General features: G+C 37.8%; 3 protein-coding genes across 7 annotated transcripts; all 3 read right to left on the bottom strand.

Annotated features, from left to right (window-relative positions):
- Positions 1–187: 187 nt before the first annotated feature.
- LOC105563501 lies at positions 188–2,288 on the bottom strand. Of its 2 annotated transcripts, XM_012015131.1 has the most exons (4): positions 1,793–2,288; positions 1,437–1,629; positions 1,017–1,263; positions 188–755 (listed from the first exon to the last, which is right to left on the bottom strand). In XM_012015131.1, exons 3-4 carry the CDS (start codon positions 1,242–1,244, stop codon positions 675–677), a joined length of 309 nt encoding a protein of 102 aa, XP_011870521.1. In that variant the 5' UTR covers positions 1,245–1,263; positions 1,437–1,629; positions 1,793–2,288; the 3' UTR covers positions 188–674. The 2 variants fall into 2 exon arrangements, with proteins under 2 accessions (XP_011870521.1, XP_011870522.1); XM_012015132.1 differs by lacking the exon at positions 1,437–1,629.
- A 1,191-nt stretch (positions 2,289–3,479) lies between these two features.
- Positions 3,480–5,787, bottom strand: LOC105563502. 4 transcript variants are annotated; one of them, XM_012015134.1, is made up of 6 exons: positions 5,673–5,787; positions 4,987–5,347; positions 4,547–4,882; positions 4,256–4,447; positions 4,062–4,139; positions 3,480–3,986 (listed from the first exon to the last, which is right to left on the bottom strand). In XM_012015134.1, exons 2-6 carry the CDS (start codon positions 5,344–5,346, stop codon positions 3,630–3,632), a joined length of 1,323 nt encoding a protein of 440 aa, XP_011870524.1. In that variant the 5' UTR covers position 5,347; positions 5,673–5,787; the 3' UTR covers positions 3,480–3,629. The 4 variants fall into 4 exon arrangements, with proteins under 4 accessions (XP_011870524.1, XP_011870523.1, XP_011870525.1 ...); XM_012015133.1 differs by having other exon boundaries at positions 4,547–4,903; XM_012015135.1 differs by having other exon boundaries at positions 4,101–4,139; positions 4,547–4,903; positions 5,673–5,786.
- Positions 5,788–8,528: 2,741 nt separating this feature from the next.
- LOC105563504 (general transcriptional corepressor CYC8) lies at positions 8,529–19,174 on the bottom strand. Its single transcript, XM_012015137.1, has 3 exons — positions 18,050–19,174; positions 12,685–12,881; positions 8,529–11,200 (listed from the first exon to the last, which is right to left on the bottom strand). Exons 1-3 carry the CDS (start codon positions 18,246–18,248, stop codon positions 9,254–9,256), a joined length of 2,343 nt encoding a protein of 780 aa, XP_011870527.1. The 5' UTR covers positions 18,249–19,174; the 3' UTR covers positions 8,529–9,253.
- Positions 19,175–19,967: the final 793 nt, after the last annotated feature.

The following is a 19,967-nucleotide window of genomic DNA, read 5'->3' on the forward strand; positions in this document are numbered from 1 at the left end:
AAAATAAGCGAATTGAAAAAAAGAAATTGCCAACAGTACACGGTGTTCCCAAACGGTCACCCATTTAAGTACTAACCGCGCTCAACGTTGCTTAACTGAAGTGATCGGACGAGAACTTGTGCTTCGAACGTGATTTGACGAAAGTGTCCGTCTTATAAAATCGGTTTTCCTTTATTACATTCATTATTTTTGAACAAATATGTGTATCAATTTATTATTAATATTAATAAATAGAAATCATTATACAATTCATTATGGCATGATTGGCATGCGTGCAGGGGAACGAACAAGGAATGTTGGATTTGCACTCGCACTTATTCTTCAGTTTTCTTTTCTTTCTTTTCTTTCCACCAAACGTAAATTCGCTTTCGGAAGAAAGGGTATCAAAAGAATATTTATTTTTAGGAGCAGATCAGTAGGTACGTCGCAGTGTGTGGGGGGAAAAATAGTGTATATACCAGTGATTGAAATGATTCGATATCGTTCCGACATGTCGATCGACGAGTCATTTCTCGCTGGGATATTATACATACATATACATATAGTCGAATAAAAATGTGACATTATGTAATAAATGGAGAAAGATAGCGTACGAACGCACGAGCAAGCAAATTGTATAGATATATGGAAACTGATGAGACATGTTCAACATAGTTTTCTTCATTGTCTTGATGCTATCTGCGAACGAGTCCAGCGTTATGCAACATACTGTAGATCTTTTCTCTTGGTATTTTGTCCGTTTCTCGGTCGACTACCTGTAACACCGAATTCGGATATTCGCAAAAGTTCGTCGTAGACCTTTCGATTTTGATAGCCTAATATAAACAGCGCAATTATTTCTTTAGTTCAAATATAACGAATTTGCTGGAGAAATTCTAACGATGTAGTCTCTCATTATCTCTAATTATACTAATTCATCCGTATAAAAATCAAATAGGCACATTAATAATAAGTGATAAAAAAACACTTGTTTCTGTTACATTTCATCGGGATAAATTACAAAAGTTATGTGTTACCTGCATTTCCTTATTGCTGAACCAGGATTCCTTAGCGAGACCAGCAGCGATATTTGGATCTTTATAGAAATTATTTCGTAATTGATTAGGCAAATTATCTTCCATTGCAGAATTAATTACGACAGCTGGATGGGCGAGCGTCCCTTCGGGAGATAGAAAAAGAATTGGCGTAGCCGTGCAAGTTGCTATTACGATGAACAAGACAATGTTTATGCAGTTAGTCGGCATTTGACGTTCCGATGTTTTTCTAAAAGATAAAAAATTCTTGTCCAAGGTGGAAGAGGTAAACTTTGATTAATAACTAAAAGTTTTATGCTAGATTAGATTCAGATTCAAATTCAAATTCAAATTCAAATTCAAATTCAAATTCAAATTCAAATTCAATCAGTCAGCTGTCACGACACAATTCTTCCAACTTACTCTTATTGTATTTTACAAGATGTGTCTCAAATCTCTCGTGTCTCAAATAGTACATAATATATTTGATGGCGGAAATACAGTAATAATAGTTTTTATTTCTTCACTTTTTACTTCAATCTTACTTTTATTTCTCTCAACGGCTAATAGATTTTTGAAATAGTAACATAAAAGTCATCAAGTGCTGCAAATGTTGCTGTGAATGAAATTGATCAGCTTATTTAATAATTGATTGACTTTATTGTATTATGTTACTTGAAATATTTTATAGCATGAATTTTTTCTACGCTTCATTTTGCAGTACCTTGATCACAAAAGTTGTCCAATCGCACAAGATTTCTATTAAACTTACAACTTACCTTTTAGACGCTATAAAGATTCGCAATACTTTGCAACCAAGTGGCGTTTACCTCGCGCGTATCTAACTGACAATGAGCATAAGATCCGGGAGACCAGGATTTATATATACATACGCCTGACCGCGGCGGTGTTCTTGGTGTTCGGTACAAGTTAAAATCATATCCGACATCCCTTGGTCGTTTACCATGGTCGTTAGCCCAGAGGCTTCGCTCTGACTCCTTCTCTCATGTTTACCTTCAAACAAGGTCGCTAATCTTCCGTTAACTGAGTCAAGGGTGATGATCTTTCAACTATCACAAATGTTGAGGCTTTCATGATCAATTTCAAGAATACAATAGTCACTTTTACGAGTATACTGCAACAATCAGACATACGTATGTACGTGCCTGAAAAAGCGCCTGGTCCCAAATTGCGATCAGAATCGGATCAACTCGCTTTATCATTCTCAATCGCAATCGAGTTCGATCACATATGGCGTATGCGAATAGCATTTTCAATACTGGGATTGTTTTCCGGATTGCGTATTATGCGCGTCACGCCTTCGTCTCGTAATGCAGTCAGAACCGGATTCAGTTCTGGTTAATTCGTGCCAGTTTTCTATATATCGCATTGGATACGATAGCCGCTAGCCAACTCGATCTTCTCTTCTTTCTTTCTATTATTTTACAAATAAATTAATAAATGTAAACATTTTTACAATTTATCGAAACTCTTTTAATTCTACAAGCGTTACATGATATTACCTAGGTAATATAATCAGTATTAATATGTATTATATATTTTAAGTAGAATCTCTTGTGCTAATTGTGATTAATAAATTACATTAATTTCCGCAAAATTTCAATTGATATCAGTCTGGTATCAAAATTTGTTTATCAGCTTGTTATAACATAAATGAGATATTACGAGTGATTGATCAATTTTATGCGATGTGCTAGTAGAGAATTTATCACAATCTCTATCATATTTCTGTCCATATCCGCGCGCATGCAATCCACGAGTAAAATTCTTTCAACAGATCGGAGTAAATCTCATGAGCGAGATACAGATGAGGGAATGGAACCACTCGCATTATTGAGGTCAATGTTATGGCCTTATAAATAATCAGCGGCGTAGTGGTTACCCTTGTCAGTTAACGCAGAAAGGAAAGGTTTCAGGAAGTCGCTAACACTATCACAAACACTAGATAATCGTACAGTCTGTAGGATTTTTTATAGACTGTGAAATGTTAAATTTAACATTTCCATTTGGACTAATTAATGTAATTGCTACATCTGTTGTGTCCTACTGTTGCTGTGCGTACGCCACAGCGTATGAATTTAGGCGGATAAACAAAGAGATAGGAGAGCAAAGAGTGATGCAATTTCAAACACAATAAAGTAAATTAAAACGTCTATCGTTACTCCTTCATACAATTCTTATTGCTATTATAAGAAAAATATTATCAATCTTTGTTTGACACGAGATATCGTTACATTACTCATTATGTAACATTATGTAACACATTGTATGGTAATACGATTTCGACATTTGTAACGTACGGATTGCAGTTTTATTACTTTAGCACGTAAAAACTTAAAAACACACGTTTTTGTAAAATATTTTGCTTACTGAATGTAGACTTATTTTCACGAAGCAGGTAAACAGAGGATCGGTAGAAAATACTTGTCTATCGAATAAAAACATTTTTTATTACTTTTACAATTAAAGAAATCTTGGATACTTATTTCTCTGTATCAATGTTTTTGTCTCTTAATTCTCTTGTAGCGAAAAGTATTATATTCGCCATAAAATCATCATTACAACAGATAAATTTTTTTCATCATGAAACGTGTACTAAAACGTCGAAGAGATAGTTTTCTGATAAACAGGAACTGCTGCATGAGCCACTGCGGGTGTAAAGGCCTTCCCAATGATTGGTACGGATCCGTGCACTTGCACATGATCCACACGAGCAGTCTTGATCAACGTCGGGTGTTGTACGGAAACTGTTTCGATTTTCGTGGCAGGCTCCAGGATATCATATTCTTGAAAAGTTTCGATCGGTCTGCTAACGACGACACGGCGTGTGGAAACGCGTTCTCCGGTTGGTTCCGCCTCTTTCGAAACTGGCGTCGCAGAGAGGATACGTGCTCGAACGTGACCGGCATCTTCGATCAACGTTCCAGTTGTATCGTCGCGACTAAAACCCAACTGAAAATGGTGGTTTTTCTCAATCATTACATGTGAGATTGAAAACAAAATCGTGCATTAAAACATGTGTATTACTTGCATCACGTGATAGCTGCGCAAGTATTTTATACGTACACGTGGTAGTAGAGAATTATAAATATGATATATCCACAGCTATTTAAGAAAATTAAATTAAGTAATTTGATATCGTGGAAATTGGTCAATCGATATAACTATTATAAAATCTTGCAAACATTACATGCTATTGGATTGAGAAATGCCCTACATACCTCGGCGACACCCCCGCGGGCAGTTAGGAATTCTATCAATCTATTTTGATTGATTTTACTATTTTCGGCACTGATTTTTTGACTAGGTATCACAGTTGGAGAAGGATCGTGAGCGGCAAATCGCGCGATAGGCACATCAATAGATGTACCATCCGGTGATTCAGCGATTACACGAGGTTTAGAAGTGCGAAGCTGTAAAAGAAAAGATTTTGTGTTGCAAAAAGGCCATTTCTTTCTATTCATCAATTATCTAGCTTTATTTATTTTGCATAGATGTATTTTCTCGCTTACTTGAGGAAGGTGCGCTTGATTGACAGAACGAAAATCAGGGTTTTCAACTATAATAGATTCGTTCTCCAAGTTGTTGGAAGCAGAAGTGATTGATGCAGGTGTCGATGAAGGAAGTAACAGAGGTGACGATGTCGCGTGAATGGCTGGTATATGGGAGATGGCGGTTGGTGCATCGTAGATGCCATAAGTGTGTGGATAGACCAGAGGTAGGTTGTTGGTTAAAGATTTGATCACGGCTGGTCCTTTCTCTATCTTGGACGTCGGTTCGTCCAACTCGAGTACGGCTGACCCAACTGGACGAATAATTACTCGTTCTTCAATATCATAAAAGTGTTTCTGGATCGCCGGACGACGTACCTGATACATAGTTATTACTCGGAATTTACAATGATGTGAGGATTCCGGTGGCATCGACGTTATTTCAATCAAGATACACCCACCTCAACCTTCCGAGTGGCAATCGCAGGCTTCAGTACGTCAACCTGCTTTTGTATTAAACCAGGCTGAGCTTCGATCGTGGTAACCGGTACTTGGGATATTGTCGGCACATGCTTGACGAATGACACCGCAGCTACCGCGGGCACTTGAGCGCTCGCATATCCCACGTGATGTGTTTCAATTTGTGCGGAAGTTGCAGGTACGACCGGCTGTAGTGATGCAGCGGAGGTATATGCGAGGGGTGCCTCCTCAAGGTTGTTAACGTATGTCACCCCTGCCGGATTCAAGTACGGCATTCTGATAGCCACATGATCACATAGACAGATATGCAGTAACGCTGTCGTTATCACGAATAACTGCATTCTGAAAGTAAGTATGACACAAAATTCATGTAAAAGTTATCTACTATTATTCTATATCGTTCTGCTGTCGCAACACGGAATTTTTATTGCAATATTTTCTTATGGTATTTTATTGTATAATAATACATCTACTTACAACTCGAAAAGTTAATAATAAAAGTTAATAATAAAATCCTTCTCCATGCGTGTGTGTATGTACCATATATGTGAAGAGATTTCTCTTCTTTTCTTCATATAGATTATAGCAAGTAGACTTTGATACAATAAATTTGATTTAATTATTACTTGGTATTTAAAGGCAAAAGAACTTTTTTGAGAATTACCACCTATTAGAGAATACTGTGATTTCCGCACACTTGCAAAACACACTGGGCTAATGGTGCACGAAGGGTTGCGAGACTGTTCTGCCGGTGGCATTCGAGCTTGTTTATATGGGCACACAGTGAACATGCATCAGCCGCCCCTTCCAGCGAAGATAACCACGCCGAGACGCCCCTTCCAACGATGCAAGGACCAGGCTCGCCAAATCCGGTCAAAATTAGGTCGATCTGTCTCCGTGTGCCAATTCAAGCTCACAAATAATTCGCTTCATATCGATCAAACTGATAATATCGCACATATCTGCTTCTTTCGCAATATATTTATAAACTGACCAATATATGACCCGTTACAAATCTCAACTTTTAATCAAATTAGTCAATAATTATAACACTTAATATCGCGTCGACTATTAAAAAATATATCATGAAACCCGCTCTTGATCAAATGTACATCGCGGACATATTTCATTATTCTGTCGATTTATATGATGAATAATTAATCCTTTACATTTCTCGACCAGTTCAGATCGGTTCAGAGATGGCATACAGATAGAATGAATAAATCAGCTAAACTGAAAATGATTAATGTTATTTTATACAATTGGGAAGATTTACATTAACATTTCATGATTCACAGTTTGATTTAATTAATAAAAAATCTTAATATACTGTATAACGTATGTATGTACATTGTACATGCATTGATACTTGCAGAATAGTAGTAAAAAATACAGAGAAAGTTTTTTTCAAATAAAACGCGTAAAATTATCCATATTTTCATTTCTTTTTGCCAAGTACCTTCGTAAGTACAAATAAAAATGCAAAATCAGATAATGTATTTTTTTTTTTGAAGGTATATTACCATTACTCTTACGTCAAGTATCTGAGTCAATTCATTCGATATATACAATATATTGCGTAGTGTAAAAATTATACAAAACTTTTACTTCTAGAAAAATTAATAAAAATATATGAATATTCTTGAAACATTCTAACATTTTAGAATTCTATTTAGATATTCCAATTGCAAACTTTCTTTCATTAACGTTCCAAAGTGAAAGCATCAAATTTGCTTCGGTTACTAACTCTTTTTGAATAGCCTTTCTCGATTGTTATTCATGTTGAGTTCTCACCCTGAATCTACTTAAAATTCCGGTACGGAATTACAGGAGGATGTGTTTCAAGAATTGCAGATATGTAAGAAATTTTCCAAAGTAATCGCATTTTTCTTTTTAAAACTAATGAAATTATATTCATAAAGTTAAAATCGGTTTAACAGGTTTTACTTAAAATATTATTTAAATATTAATAAAAAATGTACATTTTGTTGGCAAATTTAATTGATTTATGTTTACAAAATATCGCTATGGGCTTAATCTTTCGCTTTCTATACCCATTATTGCATCATGTCTATAGTGTAACATCTTTGTGAAACGGCAAAAAAGAGAAATAGTATTAACAAGTATAGATGTGACTAGAGAAACTGCGCTAAAACTAATTTAATTTTGCAAGAGACATGTAGTGAATACATATTTTTTAATAAACGTTTGCAATACATAAGACACCTACGATCATTTACAGATTACTTTAAGTTTTTACAGATGAGTTGGATGGCGAGAGAGGAGGGTGGAGAGAGAGAGAGAGAGAGAGAGGGAGAGAATTTTAACAGCATCTAAAATAATATTCAATGATATCTTTGCATAATGATTTATGCGAAACAGAGCGATGATAATTTCATCTTTCGACCGATGTATTTCTAGGTTTATTTTTATTTGATCGGCAGGTCTGAAAGTAAAGCAAAGTACACATTCTTAAGATGTTCTCGAATGCCGTGGTGGCCAAAAAACCGGTCGTCCTTCATAATGTAATTGTAGTATTACCAAAGCTATAATTTCCGAAAGTATATGTATATACTCTTATGTATAAGTATACATTATATATTGGTAAAAATATTGGTATGCACGTCCATTTGATGAACCGTTTCAGCGATTAGTATTGATCGATATCGATATTGATTAGCATTACATATACGTACATACATAGTTATACTCAAAGAGCCAGATTAATTTTCTTGCGCGCGCGCATACGTGTGTGTCTGTGTTCTAGAATGCTAGCAACAGAATGCTAATCCTAACCGTACTATACATATACTTAAATTTAATTTTGGTAATAATTTCGTTTGGCGAATTGTAGGCGAAAATGTAACAGACGACTAGTGAATAAAATAATATGTGAACAATAATATATGCATTGTATACTATCTGAGATTTTTCTCAATAGAAAGATTTATTACTAGAAATAGTTTTTTCGTAGTACTCTATAATCAATTCATCGACTGTCCCCGTTTATGAAACGTTTAACGTATCGATGTATGTATATGAATGCGGCAATAGTATCATTACATGTAATAAGGTGAAGGGCAATTGCGTGTATTACACGCTTAAACACAAATGCACATAGTCGGTTTGATCGGTTCTATATAAACGGAATACTTTGTTTCAATTATTTCTTTCTCCTTTTAATTATAACAGTCAAGTTGTAAATAATTGTGTAAGATGAGTAATGTACATCATAATTTCACTAATTTAACAGTATTATGTCAAAGTCATTGTTACCAAGTAATTAAAATTGGTTAATATAAAATTCCCTCGTGTGTTCAGTTTTTTGTATCTTTTATTTATTTATAAAAGTATAAATATAATTTATTTGCATAAAAAAATATTCCACAGGTTTCATAATGTGTAACATTTCGTTTTCATGTACTAATATAAGTTGAAGAAAGAATGTACAAATGAATAAAAAATTTGGGAAGAAAGTACAAATCACGAAGTAAAATAAAAAAATGTCTTATATATGGTTTTAAAATATATTTATTAGTTAAAAATCTAATATTTACAAAAAAGTATAAATTAATAATCATTCGACTCAGCACCGTCGCACTTACCATCTACTAGATAATATCGCGCAAGGTGGATTTATTGCAAAATCCTTTCAATTATAAATTACATTCTCTTTATCATAGACATCAAGAAGATCTTTTTAAATTATATTTGTATCTTTCTTAAATGTGCTCTACAGATTTCTCTACAGACTTCTGCTATAGTATACATATTTGTGTAATTTTACAAACATTGTATATCTATTTTACGTTCTCCCAACAATATTAACGTAGCGATCTTTTGTTTTTCTCAAATATTCTCTGGTGGAAATAATTTTATGTAACTCGTGTATATTTTATCAATCTATTTAATGTCATCCGGAAAGCATTAGTAACTCTTTCTTTTATCGAGTTTACGAGCTGCTGTCGAAAAGTTGATATTAATGTTGATTTGCACTAGATATAGTAGATTTGTTCAATTGGCATAAGACTAAAGAAGCTAATTAAATGAAGGAGAACGAAAGAAAGAATTTGCACTGGTCAACGTTGATGGTCCTTTTGACTGGCATCATTTATCATTTACATAGGTTTGAAAAGAAAATTCAGTCATCTAATGTAAAAGAAAGAGAAATTTAGGCTAACAATAACGTAGAGATTTCTCTAAATTTGTTGATCCTTTTTCACGACAACGATGGAGGGACGATAAAGATCACTCGTTATTTCTGAGCGACGGTTGTCTGGTGCCAAAACTGGGCTCCAACGGCACCAAGAAGGTGACTTTTTCGCTAGCATTACCGTCGTCCTGCTTGAGAATAGGCGTATTCTTTCTAGTGGGTCTTCGCGGCCGCTGTAGAACCTCCTCGTACGTAACGTATTCAGGCCTAACTGCTGGCCGCTGTTTCTTCAAGTAGTAGACGGCGGAGGTATTTTCCGACACGTAGCTCTGCTGAGTCGGCTTTACTGTTTGAGGTATCGGAGTGACGTTGTAACCGGCGTTAATCAGGGCGGACAACTCTTCTTGCGTGAGAGGTTGCTGTTCCTTAGGTGAGGGAATACGTACGATTTGAGGGCTGTTTAGCTGACCTTGATCGACAATCTCTTCGATCGTGAGAGACTTGACCGGGGACTTTTTCAAAAGACCCGATTGAGAAACGTAAACGGAGGACTGAGTCGGCGGAACTTTGAGTTTGTGCACTTGACGAGGTTGATTGATAACAGGTTGAACGTAAGCTTGTTCCTGAATGATAGGCTCACTGGAGTCTGGTTTAGTCACGGATCTAGGGGCATAGGTGGAGCCGGAAGCTTGATATTTGTTTACGTCGTCATTGGTAAAGTAGTTGTTAGGTGCCGGGAGTTTGGGAGTATTAGGTAAAAGAAACTGGATCACCGGTGTACCGTCGGGATCGACTTTCTTGGCCTCTTGCTGAGCTCTGGCGGCTGCCAAAATCTCACCGTTGGCTTTGGCGCGTGACTGCTGATAGACTTTGTACAACGCTTCGGCTTGAGCCTGCGCGAGCGCCTGTGCTTGGGCCTGGGCGCGCAATTGATTCCTCTCAAAGTTCAAGGCGTCCTGATGAGCCTTCTCCTGGGCTTTCACGTGGGCCTGCTGCTGAGCTTCGACCTGGCGTATGGCATCGGTGTGAGCCTTGTACTCGGCAGCTGTCTGAAGCCTCCTGGCCTCGGCGGCCTCGGCAGCCGCCTGCGCCTTCAGCTTCGCTCTGTACGCGGCCTCTGGGTCCTTGGGCTCCAGCTGGCCCTCGATGTGAGCTTGTCCGGCCGCGCTCACGTGATCTCCCTGTTGAAGTTGCTCCAAGGCGCTCTGTTGCCTGTACCTCTCGTGATCGATTCTGATCTGTTCTAGAGCAGCCTCGTGATGCTTCTGATACGATGCCTGGGCGATCTTCTGAAAGGCCAAGGCCTGCGCCTCGGCCTGAGCCTGGGCCCTGGAATTCGCTTCGGCTTCCGCCTGGATTTGCGCTTGACTGACTTGGGCTCTCAGCGGGGCGCCGCCGTCGTTGACGTACTCGTATTGCGGGGACGGCCTAAAAGATTCGGCCCCCTTTGCCGAGTAATCTGCCGCTTGCGCCGTTTGGTATTGAATCTGGACCGGTTGCTCGATCGACTGATACGTCGCTGCTACTCGTTGCTGCGCTGGATAACGCGGGGGTGGACTAGTCTCGATATGGTATTGCTCGTGTAACTGAGACCCCGGTGCCGCCGTTGCTTTTATGTACTCTTGTTGCGGGTAGCCTGCGGCTTTAGGCTGCGTCGGAATCAAATTGAACTCTTGGGCCTGATTGGCGGACACCAATTGCAGCAACTCGTGCTCGAACGTGCCCACCTTCGGTGAAGTATACGATTCTACTTGATACGTCGATGCTCCCGATGGGCCGCCGCGCGTCGATTGCAGCGTCGCTTGAGCCTGCGCTACCGCCTCGGCTTGAATCAACGCCTGGGGATGTTGTAGCTGAGGTCTCGGTCTGGGAGGAGCCACGGCGGGTTTGCGATAATTGTAATATGCCTGCTGCAACGCCTGCTGCTGCTTGGCATAGGCTGGAAGAGGTCTACGCTGAGGCGCACTATTGGGTCTCGCGACGTACGACTGCGGGTCGACTCCGGTGAATTGTCGCAAGACGGCTAGGTATTCGGGTGACAGCTGAAATTTTTACATTTTTTCTACATTAGTCTTAATCTTAACGGTGTCAACGTTACACGACGCGAACATTACAAGGACTAGCGATCGAAGGTGAGATCTCATTTCGCTCCCTCTCCCTAAGCTGAACTTGATCTTAGGAGCAAACAGATAACACAGCTCGTCGACGGATGAGTAACCGCGAGTAACCGATAAAGATTCGAAGCATCGTTCATGAAAGTGACTCATCTCGCTATAACGGTACACAAGGCCGCGGGGAAGGCTATAATTCTATAAGCGTACGAGGTTTGATAAAACTGCCAACTTATGACTTGTCAGTGGGTGTGGTTGTACCGGTTCTGTCAGGTCGCGGCGATTAGAAGGCGTGCAAACTTGCAAGCGTTATGCAAGAGACCGATTGCATTCGAGCACGGCGCTGTCGACCGACCGCGTAGGAGGCACACACACGTATCGACCAAATCTCTTTCTCTTTTTCTTATACCTCAATCCCTTATATGGATTCGAGACTCGTATTAATCTAATATCGCGTTTACCGAATCGACTTATTCATATATCTTTATCCTTCCGCACATATTTTCAGATGTTTCATCGATATCAATTCATTGGAATACAATACAATATTTTAGCATTTCTTTCCTCTCTTTAACTTGATCTACGTGAGAGAAACTATTCTTGCTTGTTGCAATAACATGTAAGAATTGTTTTGAGTATAAATAGGAATAGATTATATTATTCTACATAATAATATATACTTGTTGATATTTCTATTTAGCTTTTTATTCATATTCTCTTTCTTCCTCATCATTACCTAATGAATTACTTGGCTGCACATATCTTTAGGAATATGTTGACTAATATTTAAAATATTTTTGTTTCATCGCGTATATAGATAATTCCATCGTGATACAGAGATACGTAGAAAATGATTTTGAAACGTTTGAAAAATACATTACATTGCCGATATTAAGATGATATGTCAATATACCGTACATAAAAATCTATACCACACTTGTTAATGTTGTATAAATTATTAGCAATACTGGATAATTATTTCAAGCTTAAAGTTTAATTTCTTCTACGAAAAAGCGTTGAGAGAGGGAGAGAGAGGTGTCCGGCGTTTCACGGCTTTTGTAGCATGGAATGTACAATCTCTCGTTATCCTCGAAGTGCACTGGTGAAATGGAAATCCTCGTACAAGTAATGAAAGTAATGGAGTCGAGCCATGACTACTACCATGTTGCATCAGAACGCCTAGATCTTAAAAGCGGACTTGGGAGTCTTTCTCTCTCTCTCTCTCTCTGCCGTTCGTAGAAAAATAGTCTGTTCATGGCTAGTTAGTCAGCACGTTAGTGGGTGATAGGCGGTCAATAGTCATGGTTGACCAACGACAATAACGCTAAATATTCGATGGAACATTTGTTACTGAACATTCTACGATGCGGTTAGTTGACATGGTGAAATTTTATGTGTACAGTATTATTTCATACCTCTTGAGAGTCATCTCCGGGTCGAATAACAAACTGGCTAGGTGAAGCCCCATAAATGGCGCTGCCTGAAACTGGTGACCTCTTGACAGGATCTTTGATATCGATCTCTAGTAAAACAATGTCATCGGCATTGGCCGCAGATGAGACCGTCTTCTTGGTGACGCTAGTCTCCTCTCCAACGGAGACCGTCAAGAGACCTGTCGATTTCGAATATTGTTAACACATTTTTTTAGTTTAGAGACTAATGTCTTTTTCTTCCCATATGTTACTTGCACGACAACATTTTCTTTGTAAATATTCTTCAGAACACAAACATTGTTCCACTGCACATAAGATGAAATACTACCTAAATATCCTTTTGGAGTTTGATAGTTGAATAATCGAACGTGGAAGTGACTTTTACCTGTATCGTTCTGCCTGACCGCGAACGCTTAGAACGGAGCTGGGAAAGCAACGCAGAGAAAGTTACAAGCGACGTGCGCTCAAGAAACTCTTCCCACGGATTTTGCTTTCAACATTTTCAGACGTCTCGTCGTAGCGGAAAGAAATAAGCATATCAACGATTTGGCTAACGAACTGGAACGTTAATTCTTAGAGACTTTTTACGCTATTATAATAAAAGTAGAAAAAGTGTCTTACGTAGAAACAAAATTGCTCGAGTTCAATCTCAATTTACATGTATATTGCTATTTCACATTAATACCTTATAAAACATCGTGAGAGAAGAAATCTTTTTTCTCTTCGAGAAGATGAGATAAAATTAACATCGTATTGCAAAAAATAAAAGATCAGTGTTTACAATATTATGCAGCCCTTGTTATAGAACACCGAATCAATTTGTCGCAATGTTCATGCTCTTGTCAATTTTCTTGGAACGTTGTACTTGCTTCGATACTCTAATAAATTCTCTACGTCGATCAATCATTTCCTCCAAAATAAATATGTTAATTCGTATACAAAGTAGCTCTTATAAAATAGCCTTAATGAATTAAAAGTTTAATCTTGACGATTATTCTTGGGTGATCCTGAAAGCGAGATTGAGGAAAGTTTGCCTTTTACTTTTTCTTTTCTTTTTATATCACGTAAGCGAGGCGTAATGATCTCGCAAAACGCACGCCTTTATTACCAGTTTCCTCTTCGGCCTCTACCTGCCGCTAAGAATCACAAGCTATTATCGCAAAACTTGTAATACATCATGGTATGAAAATGTAATTGTAACGCTTTGATTGGAAATGGTGAGGATATAAGAGAGTTGAGAGAGCAATATCTCGTTACCTTGTTACCATTTTATAACAGAGATAAGTTTATCTCCCAAGAAATGTGCCGTTAAAAACAACTGATATTGGAAAGATGTGATGTAAATAGATACTTTTAGACATACTATTTGAGTGTTTACTGATGTAAAAAAATGCAACGTATGCAAGAGAAAAAGTTTTAATAAATTATACATTTGTAAGAAATGTTCTCGCTATGAGAAAAGAGGAAAAATTTATCCCGAAAACGTCAGTACATTGCTTTGTTTCCTGTAGAAGACATGTTTTAAACGCAGTCGCGCAGATCCTTATTTTGAAATGGAGAGGAAAGCGCACAGGCAATCCGGTTAACTTTCCTTCTTTTGTTAGTCCGTGAGATATTCCACGGATGTGCGTAATTTTTCCCTCGTTGAGTAATACTATGTGCGCGTCCTTAGGAGGAAGCCGCAGTTAAGTAACATCCCCCCATACTGCAAATACACGCGTACGATTAACAAATCTCACCTAATTAACGCGTTGCCGAGCTGCAAACCTTTAATATTACTTTAATATTGCTTAATTTAATATCAACAATTCTCTATCACACCGATTTACATTTATATACTTACATATTTACCCCTACACATATCGCGTACTCTATCACGATTATTGAATTTAATAGAGATTGTTACAAATTCTTGGACAAAGATGAAAGCAATATACAAAATTATATTCCTCATTCCTCATTTCTCAAGTTGACATTACTTTAACGGAGTGTAAAATATAGTAACATACAATTACAAATTATTTACAGGCATCTTATCGTTGGCTCAATTTCACATTAGTTTTAGCACTGGTGTTGCTTTTACATTTTTAACAAAATTGCATTAAATTTGCAAGGAGATATTTTTTCGCTTTATGATCAACAAGATCTTGGAACTAGGAACTTTAAATGTAAAAATCCGATGTGAGCTACCGACGCTTTGTTTTGAATTTTAACGTATATGTAAGTTTAAACTTTTCTTTTTACAAACAAATTTATAATTGTCAACTTTCCTCCATTGCCGTCGATACAACGTAATTGTAATTACCACCGGGTAAAGATTCGATTGGTATAACACGAGTAAGCGGTCTTTCAAAACCATGGCATTAGGTTTAATAGGTTCGAGCGTTAGATTAGAGGTGAAATTAGTGATGCAATAAGGACAATGCGAAACCACGCCATCGACCTTTCACTTTCGGATAATCTGTCCCGAGTGCAATCTGATCGAGTTTGAGATTCCTCAAGGCCATATAATATTTCTACTCTATTCTGACCAAAAAGAAAAGTATAAAAAATGAATCTTGTTTCAGGATTTTCGTATATCACGTGATGATGTATGCTATATTCACCATGTATCAGTAAATGTGTTTTGTTTCTTTAATCCTTTGGCCATTTTCTGGAATTTTTCATTTTAATCTAAAATAGAGTCAAGTAGTCAAAAACATAAATTAATATTAAGTTAACATATATACGCTTGAATTATAATAGACGTTTTATTCTAAATAACATTGAATTCAAAATGTGGTACGAAGATCGGTAAGAATGGAAAAATGTTGTTAGATCCTAGAAGGTAGAATACTCCACACTGGCTATCTATATCTATATTTATATATTAATAAATATATTCTGTAACATATTATTACTAGCAGTTTTCACTCTTCATTCTAGCTCTTGAGACTTTGCGTAGACTTCCGCTTCGTGTATGATATGCATACAATATGTTACAAATCGTATGTAATAGAAATATAGAAAAAGCACATTATAGATAGATTTAGGCCCCTATACGCACGATGAAAATTGTAGATACATGACGGACGATAAAATACTATACGTAGCGAACTTCTCTCTCGATCACACTTTCGGTTTTCAAGTTGGTTGCAGTTGCAGCTGCAGCTCGGTGCTACAGTATATATCGGTTAGAAAGGCGATACCGTTCGTTCGCGCGGTTTATGTTCGACGTCGATTTCTCAATCGATGGCGATATGTGCCCGTGAGATTTTTTGCCTCGTTTGTCGTGACTACCATTATTGTTTTGCGTTATATAAACGATTTATGTGCATATATTAAGTAAATAAATCTATAAAAATGTAAGTGATTCCTTGTGAAGCGACACGTACCATATAATTTGTGTCAAAACTGCACATAGTTATAACTATATGTCTGCGTGATAAATTGTTGAAGGTATTAATAAGGCACTTTTAATCACGTAAGCATTTTTGTTATCAAAAATAAATTTTATTTCGATGGAACTTTTCCATTTCTGCCGTACGTTTAAAGATAAAATAATCGGTTTTGTATCCAAATATTTGATACATAGTCTAATGGAAAATTAGAAGAGGGTATACAACGCTAAAGATTCTATCGTGAAGCACGTGAGTAAAAATCTATCCCGTCGTCACAGCGACGATGTGGAAGATCTCGATAACGAGCAATAATAGCCTAGGAAGGAAACGCGTTTCTTAACTTGATGTTTTTCTTTTTATACATTGGGGAAGCGGGAGATCATGAAACGCAGATTTGAGTTCTCATTGAGGCATTGTATCAGCGTGTCGAGGAGGAAATTAGGTAAAGAGACCCTCCGGCTTCTCGTGCGATTATTATTACGTGGGTTCCTTTCGAAGATGAGAAAATCCGATAAGTTCGCATTATGAGAAGGATGTTTTGCAGCGTTGTTGTGGGCTATGAAGAAACTCGTAAACTTTGTAAAAATAATATTGCATGGCGAACGTGTCGAGTGGAAATCGAGAGGTAGCGGGACATGGTCGTTTCGAGTAAACGTGTATCAGAGAGAAGTAACTTTCTATTGATCTAATACGTGAACATTGCCATCCATATTGCTACTACTAGCTGAATTGCATTAAATTACATTACATTCACTTATTGCACAATATTTATCACCCAGAAATATATTTTTACACTTTTTTGCAATTTTATTGAATATTCTAAACCGTAAATTTTGGGATTGAAATATCAAGTAATATCGCGAACACTGATTTTATCATCGTAATGCCCGTTCTACACCTAGGGATGATCTCCTACTTGTGGCTCATCCGATACCCCTTCTATACCTAAAGCTAATCCTACTTGCAGCTTATCCGAGGGAGTAGTATAAATAAAAGTTGGTACGATTGGAAACCAACCACAGTGTACCCTTTTACACAAGTAGGATCATCCCTAGGTGTAGAACGGGCATAAGGAAAAGGCTGTCAACAATCGAACATGGGAAATCTAACACGTTATATCGACTACTTCATGAGGATATTTTATTTTAAGAATCTTATGGAGATTCGAGATTAACAAAGTGATATAAGAATGAATGAAAGAGAGTCTTGCAAAAGTGAAATGTCGTCACTACTTATTCGAAGATGGGAAAGTCAATTCGCGATTGCAAAGTTCCTAGATGAGAGCAGATCCAATTAACTATAATGAGAGGTAATTACGTATAAAACTGTCGTAAACCTTGAACGAACAGGTTATCGTACACTTCCGAGATGTTGTATTTACTATATATACTATACTACACGCGTAAAGATACTCGCTCCATTCTACTCTACGTGCGTCTTGTAATAAAATACTTGAAAAACAAATATATAATATATTTAAGCGAAACATTTAGTTTCATTAGTAAAAAAGTTGAATAGAATAAATTATTTATTGAAAGAATTAATTTGCTCCTACAAAGCAATTTAAATAGACATGTTTTAAATTGATATACAAGACCTCTGTGTAGAAACTTTACTGAAATTTAAATGAGTAAAAAAGGAAAAAATGATTTGAAAAATTATTATTTTTGTCAAGAAACATAAAGCTAAAGTGACGTTTCTTTTTGTAGAAAACACCAAGACATGTATTTGTGCGGATTTTGTATATAGTAGATGTAAAACAATCCAAAATGGGGCTCTTCCATCCTAGTCGACAACAGCAGAATCCAATTTTCCCGCACAAAATTCACATCCACACACACGCGTTTGTTGGCGTACACTCCGCAGTGAATCGTCCACAGGGAAATCAGTCGAAAGAAGGAGAAACGCGCATTGTAAGCACTTAATTTCGTTCTTTCCCGCGAAAAGTGTGATGTGATCGCACTCACCTGCGAGGATAAGCAGCCACATGGTGAGAGCAAATGAGTGACGGATCGCCGAGCGAATGTTTGGTGGAAGTGGAGTTGTAGTGGCTTTATAGTCCGAGGGGAAAGGCCGCGCCCGCGATCCGGACCAGGTGGGGTTCTCATATCCGCCACTTTTCCGCAGCGTATACGCGCTGCGCACTCGAGCGCACATTCGGCACATAGACGCAAGTCCTTCTTCATTTTCCTTACTTTCTATTGTTTGCCATGTGTTTGGAAAACCTAAACTGGCCTGTGTTATTTACTAATGAAATGAGAGGGTAGCAATGACCAACGACAACTCGGCAGCGTATCGTCCCTAAAAGACTCGTAACAATTAGCTAAACGTGTGGCTAGTCAAGACAATACACACACAATTTCGATTTCATTTCATTTCCAAACTGGATCAGTTAAACTGGCGTTATAGCGCAATCGCGCGTCATGCAACCGCACTCGTTCCGCCAACCGCCACCAGGCTGCCTCCCAGGACTTTTCTCATAGCGTGTCGTAGGTTGTATAAATTTACGTTGTATAAGTTGTACAAGTAAACTCTCGCGATGCACGTGTGCATTGTGTATGCGAGCTGGTGTGACTAAGTGCACGCGAAAGATACGAGCGCGGCCGCTTTGCTCGCTATAAACCGCCGTGGGAAAGGCTATCGGTCGGAAGATAAACAGCCTGGATATAGATTAGAATGAATGCGTGCTCCCGAAACCGCTTTCGCGCATTCGCGATTCGTCCTCGCGAATGACACGTACCTGTCATCTATAACTCGCTGTTGTATGTCCCAGGATGGAGAATATCAATCTTTGCTGTATCTCAAAAGAGATATTTTTAGAGATGATACGCGTAACGCGATAACGCTCATTCATCCTTTTACCATTATACACATTTTTTTCTTTCAACTAATTAATACGTCAAATTCCAGGTACATCAGATTGCGAGTTGCGTTGATACGTTTGGCTTTTTCACTAAACCGCCCGACATACGCGGGCCTTTGCTGGCGTGTGCCAATATACTTTCGCATCGCAGTCTCACGCTGTTTATTCGCCGTGAGCGAGCGTGTAACGCGTTCATAACACAATTATGATTGCACGAGTTCAGACGGTCAGATAGTAAGAAAATGATGGAAAAATGCTGCTAATTCTCTCTCTCTTGTGTGTGCTTTATGAGAAATTTTCAAAAATTTTCTGTCGGCAAAACTGTCAACACCGTGTCATTAGCGACGTTCCGTCGTTTTTTCAATTGTTTTTCAATCCGTAGCTTATAACAAGTATACCGATAATTTGATCGAGCGGTAAAATTATACCATTTTTTCCTTGGGAAATTCAAATATCTGTTGGTAAGAAAGGAGAAAACTAATCGGTATTTAATTATTTTAGTGAACAATATCTAATTTCTCTTGACATGGTCAGGCAGTTTTGGTAATTTTTTGGCATTTTAAGTTTTGGGATTTCTTATGATGTCCTTGTCTCGAGCAATTATGTCTTAATATATAATCGTTATTTTCAATGCGTGCGCAAATTTGAAATAAGATAAATCTTAGATTAGAGAATTGCATTTCGACATATTTCGTCATTGCACAAACATGCACGGCTTGTACTTATCCACGTCATCTCGTTAGTCAAGCGTGACACTCGCGGCGACGATTGTTTCGTGCGTATCAGACGGCTGCGTTTTGTGCAATTCCGTATGGTAGTATATCCGGAAATGATATGATAAAATCTGTCGTATTGTTTGCCTGACATATAAATCTTGGCGACATACGACAGTTTGAATGAGTATCACTCAACTATCTCGATCGTTTCGTCAAAAGACGAGAATTTGGCCGAATCGGCACGAACGGTGTACGCATACGTTTATTTCTATCTACATAAAAATTACTCTTATGTACGCCACTTTC

The sequence above is a fragment of the Vollenhovia emeryi genome, unplaced genomic scaffold, assembly GCF_000949405.1.
Source record: "Vollenhovia emeryi isolate VEMERY1.0 unplaced genomic scaffold, V.emery_V1.0 DF939175.1, whole genome shotgun sequence".
Lineage (NCBI taxonomy): Eukaryota > Metazoa > Arthropoda > Insecta > Hymenoptera > Formicidae > Vollenhovia > Vollenhovia emeryi.